Raw genomic sequence first — 14,434 nt, 5'->3', positions numbered from 1 at the left:
TCACAAGTCTAACTTGAAAGCAGCCAGCAGCAGTGATGATAAGCTTAAAGGAAAGAAGCTCAGCTGTCCTTTCAGGCTTGCCTGTAGGGTTAGTTCAGGAAGCTGCAGTACAGTCACAAAAGAAGTTTCTGTCTTTAATTTTGAGTTTTTTAAGCTGCACATTCAGAGCACAAGTTTGGTTATTGTCCTCTGTTTCTGTTCAAAAAGCTGTTTTCTGATGCATTTTAAAAGCACCTGTAGATCTTTCTTCTGCTGGGGGGCATGGTTGTTAGCTGCTTAGATCAGGTTTGGCAGAAAACTGCGGGGGAGGGGGGGAGCACTATGTTACTTTTCCTACTGACTGCCCATGACAGTTGCAATTTCTGTCCATTGTTCATAGCTGGCGCAGAAGTGGAGAGGGTACAATAGTATGTTGCCCTCTGGGGGTAAGGGAATTTGACTTAATGGTTCTTAGGAGGTCAGACACTATGATTACGTGCTGCCCAGGAATGTGGTTTTCATGCCACCTGAGAAGAAGTTAGTCGAGAACAATGGCCTAGCTGTTTGGCAGCTATTTTTTTATGAGGCAAATAAAGGTGTAAGTCTCATGTATGTGTAGACTGTTTTCTGTCAGGGTAGGGAAGGAAAGGCATGACCTTTTCATAATCTGAAAATATGAACTTACTCCATTGTTAGATAATTTATTAGGAATAATTTAGAGTAATGTAGCTGAGTAGAACCTTTGCTTATATTATGAAATTTACAGCCTTTACAGTATTGACTGAGTCTTCTCGTGAATTGAAACTTCTCTCCTCCACTTACACTGGTCATTTTTTGCTTAACTTTTTAAAATCAATTCCAGGAAGCATGTGAGTAAGTGAATGAATGTGCCTGTACATATGTGTGTGTCCATGCTTGAGCATGTAAGACCATACGTAGCCAAGTGAGGGCAGAGCACAGTTCCTAAGTGCTGCCTTTAGGTTGCTGTGAGTGAATTGCTTTCAGGGCATTTGGACAAAGACTAAACTTACAGCTTGTGTGTGTGTGTTTTAGTCACTAAGTCACGTCCAACTCCTGCAATCCCACGGACTGTGCCTGCCAGGCTCCTCTGTCCATGGGATTCTCCAGGCAAGAATACTGGAGTGGGTTGCTGTTTCCTTCTCCAAACTTACAGCTTGGTGACGTTCAAAGAAGCATTTCTTACTATTACTTAGTTAAAAAAGAAAAAATCATAAACTTTTAAAATAGAAGAAATAAATAGTATCTGGTTTGGATAGCTTAGTTATCAATAAAGAGTTATCATACCCACTTAAATTCAATCTCATTTCTCAAGAAACAATGTGAGTTAGGAAAGATCACCAACTTCTAAAAGCATAAAAGTATTTTTCATGTTATATTATCTTGCCTGTTAGAATTTAGACCATTTTATCGTCTGGTACTTTGGAAATGTAATTAGGCTTTAAAGTTACATTAGAAAACAATCCTCTGAAAAACATACAAAAAGGACAATGGATTCCATTTTCCAGGACAAAAGAGTTTGACTAAAAAGCTCTACTGATAGCAGTCAATATATGTTATAAACATATTACCTGCCTAAAGAAATTATTTTTTCTTCTCTAATCAGTCATATAGTGTAACGAGCCAGTTTGCAGAGGTTTTGGCCTTATCTATAACAGAAGCACTGAAGTAATGGTTGTCTGAAAGGTGAAGAAATATATTTTATAGCCTCATAGTTACTGAGAAGGGGGAAAAAAAGCAGTGCCTGCACTCCAGTTGGCAGCCAGGAGCGTCACACATTGTTTCAGCTCGCATGAAATTCCATTACACTGAAGGTCATTGCTTTGGCACTTCACCTGAGGACAGTATCTGGGGATCCATGGCAGCTTTGGCTAATCTAAACAGATCATTTGTTTTGCAACAAAGTCATTGCAAAATGTGTGTTTTACTGAGTTCAGTTTATTTGTAGAATTATAACAAAACTATCTGCATGCAAAAATTCTCTTAAATATTTCTGTTTTGGTCAGGTTCTAAAAGCAGGGCATTGTTTGAGAGGTGTTCTGGCTAGACCACTCAGAAAAGCCTAAATCAGTCTCTTTACCTGCCTTGTTTGAAGAATTCTTTACTTGCGTTCTTTACCATTGATATTCCTGTAGACGCTTCTCACCCTGCTCAGGATACATTAATTTAGGTCAACCAACTGTTATATATGATACTCAGGAAAATGCCAGCTGCAGTTGGTATAATGAAAAATGGCTCTTTTGGAAAGCTATACTATTTTTTTTTCTTTCTAAAAGATGGGACATAAAAGCAAACGCACCAAACAGCTCTAGAATGCTGATAATAAGTTCAAGGAAATAATCTATTTAGCAATACTATGGTCTATCAGAACTCATGAATTACAGACATGCTATGTAGTTTCAACATGTCAATTAAAGTAGACCCTCTGTTAGGTGACATAAAATTTTGAGAATTAAGAGATATGTAGATTTAGTATATGACTTGTAAGAGATAATTCTCTTTAAATAGCATTAGAGAATTTGAAGATAAGCAGGCTTAAACCAGAATCACGTCTTAGGTCATCTAGTAAAAGGTATCCTTGGGTTTTTGTGAATTTAAAACAAGGAAACTAAAAATCTCAGCATTTAGATACGTTAGAATTTGTACAACTTTGAAGTTGTTTTAAACCCACTCTTAAAAATCCAGTAACTATTTAAGAAACACACGTTTTGCTAATTACCTTGTGACTATATCATTTGTGCATAAAATATATACATATATATATTTATATATGTCTTCACATTTTTTCAGAGGGGTTGGAAATGCTGATTATTTTCTGAGGGAACTGTTGGATCTAGAATTTGTTTAACATAAGAGACAGCCATAAGGAAGGTACATAACATATATTCATTTACTTCTAAATAAAGTAAATGTTTAATGTTTTTAATCTACTAAGCTTGTTTTATAGTTCCTTGTAGTTGCTTATGAGTAATGTTTTCCGTTTTTGTAAAAACTATTTCATAAGAACTGAAGAAAGACTACTGGTATACAGAATATAAATTTTTAAAATAAGTCTGGCAGTGTATATAAAAGCAGAAAGTGACTTTATGTTTTCTGCAAATCAGTTACTTGCTCTGTCTTAGAAAGCCAGAGTCCTTATGCCAGTGTATAAGCACAGCAAGTGATAGAAAGAGAACAGTCAGCCACTGGCTCTCCTTGATCTGGAAATTGATAATCCAGTTCACCAGTTAAGAAGTTTTATACACCTTTTACAGAAGGGACTTAATAAAGCATGTTTTAAGTAGGTACTGTTACATAGTTAATCTGGGTTTTATTATTGAAAATAAAAATATGCTGTCCTCCACATTTTCTCATTTAAAAATACATTCATTCATTTAACAAGTATTCATTTGTGTGAAGGGTGTGAAGATTCTAAAATTAAAATAATTATAAAAACATTATTTATTTATTTTTCTTGTAGATGGGGACTCCAAAGCTTATGCCTTACAGATCACTGGATAACAGAATTATCCTAAAGCCTTTTCCTTTTTGAAGTGAACAATTCTCTAACTAGAGCATGGTGCAGTCAAAAAGGCACAGTATCTTGTTGCCCAGATTCTTTCAAGGACTCATGGGAATCAAGCTACTCTTAGTTTGTTTCTTCATCCGCTCCTTTAAAAACAGTTGCATTGATTACATGCCTATTTAGGTACAGGCACTTTGTTAACATCTTCCTTACAGAATTACTGTAACAAAGTCATTTTATTCCCATTTTAGGTAGGAAGAAATTAAATCTCAAAGAAAGAGATTAATTATCCAAAACCATACATTTAGTTTGAGAGAGTCAAGAGCTCACTTTAATTCTGTCTTCAAAGCCTGTGCTGTTTACACGATGCTTGGTAGTCAGTCTCCAGTAAGGTTGGAATGGGTGATATCTAAAATCCTATAAAACTTGAAAACATATTCAGACCCACGACAGCTAGATGAATAATACCTCCAAGATGCACCCATCATTAGCCTACTCACATGGTGAACTGTCCTTGTACATTACCTACCTTACTCGTAGCCCACAGTCTGGAACCCAGTACGTATTTCATGAATGAATGACCAAACAGTGCCATGTTTTGAGATAGTTATTATTGACTGTATTCCAATCTCTACATGTAGCGAATGTAATGCCATATTTTTTAAACTTGTTTTACATTTTAAGTACAATATCCAAGTAAGTGGATGGATTAAATTTGGGAGAAGTTTACAAAATTACAATCTCCATTAAAAAGTATACTTGTGTAATAAGAGATTATATAGAACTGAACTTTTTTTTAATAAAAAATAACAATGGTACTTGTTTTCACTGCACAATGATAGTACATACATCTTCTTCAAAACATCCCAGGAACAAAATATCCAGTCATGGGGTAACAATGGTAAAGACCATAGCTACTTTTCAAGTGTTCCATTTCACTCTAACTGTAGTCGCTCCTAAAATTGAAAGCTTCCTATAGTACATATATTTTAAAATCCAAGCCAAAGTCCACCATTTAAGATATTGAAACAAAGGGAATTCCCTGGTAGTTAGGACTTTGTACTTTCACCGCTGAGGATTGGGGTTCAACCCTGATGTTAGTTAAAACTGCAAGCCACCCAGTGCAGCCAAAAAATAAAGGTATTGAAGCAAAAAGGAACTATTTTTTCAAAGTAAGTTGCAGAAACCCAGAAGTAACTATATTTATCATATTAGCAATAATAACACCCCTTATATAATTTTAGTTGATTCCAATTTCTAAGAGTATCAATATTGCAGTAAATGGTATGCAGTTAAATTTTATCAAAGTTTGATTGCATTCATTGTCAGTGAAAAAGACCAATTCACAGATGTTTGTAGGTTGGATAACTTAAATATTCCTTTGATGAATCAGAATAATGCCATTCATACCTTATGATGTTGGGGTCTAACTTTTTACTCTTGTTGGATAAGACTGCCACTGAAAAAAGCTTTAGTAATAAATTTAGAATAACTTAAGTTAGTTTCTATTCATTATATTTTTAGTTCATTCAACAAATACTGCTATCTGTCTTGCCATGTGCTATGTTCTGGAGATGTAATGATAGCGAATGGAGTAGACAGATTTCTGCCCTTCTGGAGCTTACAGTCTAGTAGAGACTCTTTCACTAGGCAGAATTTTTAAAGGCAACACAATGAATGACTTTTAGATCCTTCAAGTGGAATACCAATTGAAAGCAGCAACATTTCCATAAAAAAATTAAATTGAGTAGAGTCCTATCCAAATTATAACAGTGATAATGTAAGGAACACCAGCAATAAAAGAACAAAACATCCTGGCAAAGATTGACTATTGCTTTGAAACAGAGAACTAAATGTGTGGTAATGTTTCCGAGGGAAGAAACATGATATCTAATTTACTTTTACTGTTGAAATTCTAGGACTTTCCTTTCCTGAGTGACTCTTCCTTCCTTTTATTTTTCCTTTAGTTGGATCAAAACTTCCAAAAATTTACTGTGATTTTGATTGTTCAACTTCAAGCCAAATATCTATTCTATTTTGGTAGAACAACATTTAGGAAATATCAGCTTCCAAAGATTTTTTTTTCTCATTATATCAAATGTATTTGAAACCATCCTTAATTTAAATAGTTCCAATAAGGGTTTTTATCTATTTGCATAGAATTGTACATTATCAGTCAATTAAGGACTTTGTTCTTAAGTTTATTTATTTAATTCATTTAATAAAAAGTTATGGGGTGTCTTGGCTTCCCTGTTGGCTCAGATAGTAAAGAATCTGCCTGCAATGCAGGAGCCCTGGGTTCTATCCCTAGGTTAGGAAGATCCTCTGGAGAAAAGAATGGCAACCCACTCTGGTATTCTTGCCTGGAGAATTCCATGAACAGAAGATTCTGGCAGACTGCAGTCCATGGGGTCACAGAGAGTCGAACATGACCAAGAGACTAACTACAGTCCATGAGGTCACAGAGAATCGAACATGACCAAGCAACTAACTACAGTCCATGAGGTCACAGAGAGTTGAACATGACCAAGCGACACACACACACACACACACACACACACACACACACACGCAGGGTGTCTACCATGTGTGAGGCACTCACTACTCGGGGGATATAGTGTTGAACAAAACAAGCTAGTATTCTGCTATCATGGAGCTTATTCTCTACTGGGAGATTCAATAAATGAATATCAGTAACAACACAGCATATGGTGCTGACTGCTAAGTACAGAATAAAGGTGGAGTCACGTGATAGAATGGAGAAGGCAATGGCACCCCACTCCAGTACACTTGCCTGTAAAATCCTATGGACGGAGGAGCCTGGTAGGCTATAGCCCATGGGATCGCTAAGAGTCGATTATGACTTCACTTTCACTTTCACTTTTCACTTTCATGCATTGGAGAAGGCAATGGCAACCCACTCCAGTGTTCTTGCCTGGAGAATCCCAGGGACAGGGGAGCCTGGTGGGCTGCCATCTATGGGGTCGCACAGAGTTGGACACGACTGAAGTGACTTAGCAGCAGCAGCATGTGATAGAAGAGGAGGGGGTGGCTTTTTAAATTTTGGTGTTCAGGAAAAGCACTCTGGGAGAGGAGTTGGCATTTAAGTTACTATTTGGATGGATTGGAGTCCATTGGTTGATTGGTTGGTTAATTATCTTCTCCCTTTAAATGTAGTCTCTGTGAAGCAGACATTCTGTCTGGCTTGTACAATGTAGCGCCCCCAACTCCTACAATAGTGTGAAGCATGCAGGAGGACTTCTATGGATATATGTTGAGTGAATGAAAGAAAAAACCAAAAAGCTAGTAGTTCTTTATCAGGGGAATTTGGTAATGTCTGGGGACATTTTGAGGTGTTACAACTAGGCAGGGTGTGCTACCAGCATCTACACCGCATGCCTCCCCAGAAAGTGAAGCATCCAAACTAAAATGTCTGTGGCACTGAGATTGAGAAATTAGGGGAAAAGTTTACCAGAGGGAAATACTTGAAATACAGAGGCCTTAAAATGGGAACAAGTTGCATGTTGGTGTTAGGGAAACTGAAAGAAGGTAATGGGACTACAATATTTTGACAAGAGAAAATGGGAGGAGATAATGCCAAAGAAAGGCAAGGGCCTCATGATCTAGGGCTCTGTAAGGGCAGGGAGTTTGGAATTTATTCTATGCCCAGTATAAAGCTTTGAGATGGTTTTATTCTGTTGTGTGATATGAGCTGATGTGTGTGCATGCTAAGTCGCTTCAGTCGTGTCCCACTCTTTGCGGTCCCATGGACTGTAGCCTGCCAGGGTCCTCTGTCCATGGGATTCTCCAGGCAAGAATACTGGAGTGGGTTGCCATTCCCTTCTCTAGGGAATCTTCCTGATCCAGGGATCAAACCCGGGTCTCCTGCCTTGCAGGCAGATTCTTTACTGCTAAGCCACCTGGGAAGCCCGACATGATCTGGCATATCTTTCTAAATGACCGCTCTGAACTTCTGTTTGGAGAATGGGTTTTAGTAGAAGTAGAAGATAGAATGTTTAGAAACTGTTGGGGGAGTCATGGCAAGAGAGGAGAGATGGTAATAGCCTGAAATGAGGGGCATTAGTGGAGATGAAAACACATGGACTGATTTACAATATGGTCTAAGGATGAGAAGATTCCCAGTGAATCCGATATGGAAGATGAAAGAATATAAGCAATGTTTATGTGGTGATATCTCTTCCTAAGGTTGGAATGACTGAAGCTGGTTCCCTTCCTTTATGACTTCCAGCACATTGGGTTATGAGATGTTCTGATGTGCACTTCTGCTCTGGAACCTACAGAATGAAAAGAATTGCTCTCTCATGATAACCATTCTATAGTCACTAGGCAGTAGAAAGAACTGAAATGTAAGATATTTTTGTCTCTTAAGCCTTCATTCTTCGGGAATTGAAGCAAGATTAGCATAAATTAAAACACACAAGAGTGCAAGTAACTGAAACATGAAAGATGAAGGAAAGTGGGATAAAGGTTCACAGAGTTTGAATTGAACCGAGACAATAAAATTAGATTTCAAGTAAAAATATTGATGTCTATGTGACTAAGTGAAGACAGGATTTTGTTAATATTTCATATACTGAATGCCAAAATGATATTTGTTGGTACTCATTATCAAATATATATATTTCTTTATACATTGGTATTATATCAGCTATAAAATAGATAATAGTACCTTAAGCTTTTAAATTATACTTATATGTTTTTACAGGAAATACATGTATTTGCCAAGTAATAATAATAATAGTAATAATATTCATTGTAGAAGATTTTATAAATGTAACAAATATGAAAAGATTAAAATGACCCATTTAATGACCCATCACCTAGAAATAAGCACTATTAATATATAGATAAACTTTCTTCCAGTCTTCTTTTCTATAAATGTAGATATGTGCATGCCTTGAATTGTTTATACAAATGTTTCATTTCTATCCAACTTTTTCACCTAACTTTATGTCATGAACAAGTTCGAATATTATAAAATATTCTTAAAATACTTTTTCTTCATGGGTACAAAATACTACCATCTGGATGTCCTGTAATTATTTGATGATTTGGTATTTAGATTGTTTCTAATATTTCATTTAAGAACTTTATTAATACTTCATTTCCTGTAGTTTTTTTTGGTTAGATTTTTAGAAATGAAACTGCCTCCTTGATTCTCACCCATAAACCAAACTCTTTCTCAGACCTTTGCTCTCAGTAAATGGTTCTTGCATCTTGCCAAAAATCTAGGATTTGTCCTGAATCTCCTTATGAGTATTATAAAACATGATATGCGTCACATTTCCTAGTGTATATTCTGAGAAATGTGATAGCAATTTACTCCTCTGCTGATGGTGTATGAGGATATACATTTTACCATCATTTGAATATTTTCATTGAAATATCTTTCTAATATATATTTAGATTATTTAATATTAAGATTCTAATTAGAATAGTCATATTGCTATTATTCTTATAAAAATTTTCTTCTGTTTAATGGAATCCAAATATCTGGAGTATAATAAATCCTTAACAATTTATTGAGCACCTGTCCTGATTAAGACTAAGAATTGATAATAAGGAGTATATGATATGTTTCTTGCCTTCTGTTCCACTCAGAACTGCCTTTCTGGATATCTGTTCTATAGCCTGTGTAAATTATATTTGAAATTTTATTTCCATTTCAAATGGGCACATGAAAATTATAAGCTTATAGCTACTACTTCCTAAAAGCACGTGTTTTTTCATCATAAACTGATGAAGAGAAATGTAGTGAGATGGGGAATGGTGACTGCGTTATAATAGATCTTTCTATCTAATTTACATATACAGGTGGCAAATACATTATTGAAGTAGTGCTTAGTGTCTTATGTTTGAATTGAAAATTGTAATTAAAAAGTGTGTTCTCTCGTACTGCTAGTTCTTTACCATAGGGGTCTTGTCTATCTGATGAATCTTAAAAGAACAATTAAAAGTGATATTGTTTCTATTTCAGTGAACCGCTCACATTTCTGGTGTAAGAAATCAGTATTTTAACCTGACTTAGAAGATTCACTGGCGTGGTTTAAATATCTCAAACGTACTGCTTATTTTAAATTATTGTGTGATTTGTTCTCCAAATCTTGGATTTAACTGTAACCTTGAGTGGCCATAATGTTAGTTTTACAGCTATGTTTCATTATTTCATGATAGCATAAATTTATATTCTCAAACTTGAATATTTTTTCTGCTAGCTCTATTCTATCTTTGAAGAAAGCCTCTGAGTGGCATTTGAGAAAACAGCCTAAAACTTGATGGTTAATAGTTGTTTTGTTTTTTTTTTCTTTTTAAATGTAGGATTCCTTAATTCTGATTTTTTAAAATTCTCGTTTTAAGAAAAGGAGATATCTCTGATAATGATAACTTGGTCTCTTAATAACTTAAGTTATTATGTTTTCAGGTTTTTCTCTTGACTCTTTAATTTGATTTAAAAAACTACTTAAAGCCAAGAACTGTGCTTTAAACCTCTTTTTATTTCCATCAGGCCCCAGATTAGAACATTAAGAAGAATAAATGCTCAGCCAGTAGTATTTCATTTACTTGTAAAATTAAAGGGAAAAAAGCTATATAGATTGTTACTTGTCATAAATACAAAATAATCAAAATATCTGTTCATCCTGATATTCTGTAATGGATAAATAGCCATCACTTTTTACTATTGAGTTACAGTTTGAAAGAAGGTAAGTATATGTTTGTTTGGGTGCCAAACCTTTTATTTGTAATATTTCTCCACATACCCTAGTCATTGTGATTGAGGAACCACTCTCTTCTCATTTCTCTGTTTTTTCACACTTCTTATTGCCATCTTATTCTCAGGGACTCCCGAAAGCCTAGCTGAGAAGGAGAGGCAGCTCATGGGTATGATCAATCAGCTAACCAGTCTGCGAGAGCAGCTGCTGGCTGCCCATGATGAGCAGAAGAAACTGGCTGCGTCTCAGATTGAGAAACAACGCCAGCAAATGGAGCTGGCCAAGCAGCAGCAAGAACAGGTGAGTCAGAAGTAGAGACACAAACAGTCTAGTAAGAGCTAGAGGCACAGGCATTGTTTCACCTGCAGCTTATAGGTCACTCTGAGGCAAACAGAGATCAATAAAAGCTTCTCTCCTCTCTACCTTGCATAATAAAAAGGCAGAATACCAAAGTAAACAAAAAACTGATCTGAAAAAGCTTATCAACTATTTCAGTGGTATGCAACATGGAAATGATTGTAATCAAGGTGATGGATAAGAGAGAAATACAAAAAGAACCATGGAGAGAGTCAAGAGAACATTTCTAGTCAGGGATGTTATAAAAGCTTTCATTTGACCTGTTTGGTGTGAGCTTTGAAGGCTAGGTGTAGGATTCAACTAGTGAAGAAAATTTCCAATTATGGGGCAGGAAGTTGGTTAGGAGCCTATTATAATAATCTAAATAAGACATGAGACTGTAAACAGTGTAATGACCATGGAGAACAGGTGGAAGAGAACAGGTGGAAGAATCATGTATAGTTGAATTTTTTAAGTGGGCTAAAGAGAGAGGAAAAGGGTTGAGCCTGGGTGACAGCCAAAGTCCAAAGGCAAGTAGATTTGGAAAAGCAGATGGCTTTTTTATATTGAATTAGAACTGTCTTCAGGTTGCCCATCTGAAACTATGAGAGAGAATATTCAGTTCAGTTCAGTTCAGTCACTCAGTCGTGTCTGACTCTTTGTGGCCCCATGGACCGCAGCATGCTAGGCCTCCCGGTCCATCACCAACTCCCAGGATTTACCCAAACTCATGTCCATTTAGTCGGTGATGCCATCCAACCATCTCATCCTCTGTCGTCCCCTTCTCCGCCTGCCCTCAATCTTTCCCAGCATCGGGGTCTTTTGAAATGAGTTACCTCTTCACGTCAGATGGCCAAAGTATTGGAGTTTCAACTTCAACATCAGGCCTTCCAATGAACACTCAGGACTAATCTCCTTTAGGATGGACAGGTTGGATCTCCTTGTGGTCCAAGAGACTCTCAAGAGTCTTTTCCAACACCACCATTCAAAAGCATCAGTTCTTCGGTGCTCAGCTTTCTTTATCAATAAACAGTTTGGAAGAGAGGGCTGAGCTTAGTTTCTGTGATTATCTACATAAAGGAGAATAGTTTAAACCCCTGGAGAAGTTAAGTTTAACTTATTAAAAAAAAATAGTAATCAAGTGCTTCTTGTGGGCCAGGTACTGTGCTAACTACTGAAGTTACTTCAATTAAACAGAAAGACAAAGCCCCTAAATTCTAGTGGAAAGAGAGACAATCAAGAGGAACAGAAGAATTAACAAAATAACTTCAGATAATGATTGCCTACAGCAGTCTAGAAGAACACCATTGTTTTCTTATTCATAAGAAGAGCCAACTCATTGGAAAAGACCCTGATGCTGGGAAAGATCGAAGACAAGAGGAGAATGGGTCAGCAGATGAATGAGATGGTTAGAAGCATCACTGACTCAATGGACATGCATTTGGGCAAACTCTGGGAGATGGTAAAGGACAGGGAAGCCTGGCATGCTGCAGTCTATGGGGTTATAGTCAAACATGACTTGGCAACTGAACAACAGCCTTCAATACTTTTAGCTGTCTGAATTCAGAAAATCCTAGGAGCCTCTAAAACCGGAGCTCAGATGAAGATATTTCTTTGTAGAAACTGCATGTTTTGATGGGTCTGGGAGCATGCTTGTCCTCAAAAATCTGGGCAATTATTAATGAAGAGCAATGTACCTTACTTTTTCTTTTCACATCCTGGCCTATTCTCAGACATCTTCCATAGATTCTAGAATTTTTTACTTACTCTGACATTCTCCTTAGAAAGTGATGTCACTCAGTCATGTCTGACTCTTTACGATCCCATGGACTTTACCAGGCTTCTCTGTCCATGGGATTTTCCAGGCAAGAGTACTGGAGTGGGTTGCCATTTCCTTCTCCAGGGGATCTTCCTGACCCTGGAATCAAACCCAGGTCTCCTGCATTGCAGGCAGACGCTTTACCCTCTGAGCCACCAGGGAAATTAAGAAATGATTAGGCACTTCCAGAAATGTCTCCCTTGTATTGTAGAGGTGCCAGGTAATGATGCCTACACAGCCTGGGAGAAGATCCCTTCTGGAGGCTACAGGTCAGATTCCTGGAGCCCATTCTGTTCTCTCAGGTCCCCTCTGGCACACCATGCTGGCTTGTAGCCTGCTGGATTCCTTTGTCCATGAGAGTTCTCCAGGAAAGAATACTGGAGTGGGTTGCCATGCCCTCCTCCCAGGGATCTTCCCAACCCAGGGATCGAACCCAGGTCTCCCACGTTGCAGGTGGATTCTTTACCATCTGAGCCACAAGGGTAGCACATAAATACTGGAATGGATGGCCTATCCTTTCTCCAGAGGACCTTCCTGATCTTCTTCAGGGAATCAAACCAGGGTCTCCTGCATTGCAGGTGGATTCTTAACCACCTGAGCTACCACTGTTGAGCCCCAATTTGATGCCAGATTCTGTCCTAGTTAATGGAATACAGAAGAAATAAAATAGACAAAAATCTCGTATGTATTAAATTCTAGTTAGGAAAAAAATAGACAATAAATCAGTTAAATATATGTTGAAAATGAAGCAGAGACATAGGGATGAGGGTGCCAAGTAGAGAGGTAGGCTCTTTTAGAATGAGTGCTCAGGGAGGTCTCATTGACAGTATAACAGTTGAGCAGAGACTTATAGGTGGTGAGAGAGTGAGCAGTGTAGTTATCCAGAAAGATTACTGTATATGGAGGGGAGAGTACGTGCAATGGCCCAGAGGCAGAAGTATTCTTGGAAAATAAGCGTATCCTTGGTATGTTCAACAGACAGTGGAGCAGTATGGCAATAGTGAAGAGACAGAGAAGAGATGAGATTGGAGAGATACAGGGCCTTGCAGGCATTATGTGGAAACTGAGACATAGGGTTTTGAAATGATGAATAACACGACACAACATATGTTTTAAAATGATCTGTCTTTCTACTAGGTTATAATAGGCTGCAGGGAGCAAGGGCAGAAACAGAGAGAACAAACAGGAGGTTATCACACCAATACAGGCCAAAGCTAGCAGTGACTTAGAACAGAAGGGAATGTAGAGGGCTATGAGGTAGTCAGTTTCCTGAGAAAAGTTTAAGACACTTATAAAAAGATTTAAATATCAGCTGAAATATTGATATATGGGAGGAAAAAACCAGACTTAAAGAGGAGAGTGATATATCATTTTCTACCTTTTCCTTTCCAACTTTTCTTCAAGAAAATAAAAAGGAATTTCTTTAACCTGTATTCTTAAGATAAAATGAAAGTACTAAAATAATTATAATTGCACCAGTGTATACAGGGGAAATAAAAAATACATTGTGAAGCCATGAGGACCCAACTTCATTATATAAGTTCTGTACTTTCATTCATAGTAATGGACCCTGTATCTATTTTTCCTGAATTTTTGCTTTCTGAAACAGTGGTTAAAGAATATACCTTCATAATGAAAATGATAGTGATCATAGCATTAGGAATAAGAATTAGAGCTCATTTGTAAGAAAGCTATAAGTTTTATGAGGTCAGAACTTAGATTTTTGTGAGCAGGTTTCCTGCCCTATATCATATAATGAAGTGTTTAAAGTTTTCTTCTCATCTCTTCACTCATACATGCTGCATCAAATGTTCCTTCTGTATTCCTTTGCATCAGACTTTGTGTAAATGGTGAAAGGAAAATCAGCATGGTCCCTAACATCACTGTATTTATGGATTCCTTCTGAGGAGACAGAAATCTGTTGATTAAAACAAACATGAAATATAACATCATAGAATGTATTAAGTAGGTAGAGGATGTTATAAGAAGAAATAATAGGGAGAGAGGGTGGGGGGATTGTGGTAATATGGCTTAGAAAACACTTAA

The 14,434-nt window shown here is 37.1% G+C and overlaps 1 protein-coding gene across 10 annotated transcripts in view; it reads left to right on the top strand.

Moving 5' to 3' along the window:
- SOX5 (SRY-box transcription factor 5) overlaps positions 1-14,434 on the top strand; it is a 1,162,090-nt gene that overhangs the window by 901,479 nt on the left and 246,177 nt on the right. For all 10 annotated transcript variants that reach the window (XM_055571976.1, XM_055571993.1, XM_055571999.1 and 7 more), the window contains one exon: positions 10,361-10,533. In XM_055571976.1, the coding sequence (XP_055427951.1) occupies positions 10,361-10,533 (173 nt within the window). The remainder of the gene's footprint in view (positions 1-10,360; positions 10,534-14,434) is intronic.

The sequence above is a fragment of the Bubalus kerabau genome, chromosome 1, assembly GCF_029407905.1.
Source record: "Bubalus kerabau isolate K-KA32 ecotype Philippines breed swamp buffalo chromosome 1, PCC_UOA_SB_1v2, whole genome shotgun sequence".
NCBI classification, from domain to species: Eukaryota; Metazoa; Chordata; class Mammalia; order Artiodactyla; family Bovidae; genus Bubalus; species Bubalus kerabau.
Note: the sequence above shows the minus strand (reverse complement) of the source record. Positions and strands in the feature narration are given on the sequence as shown.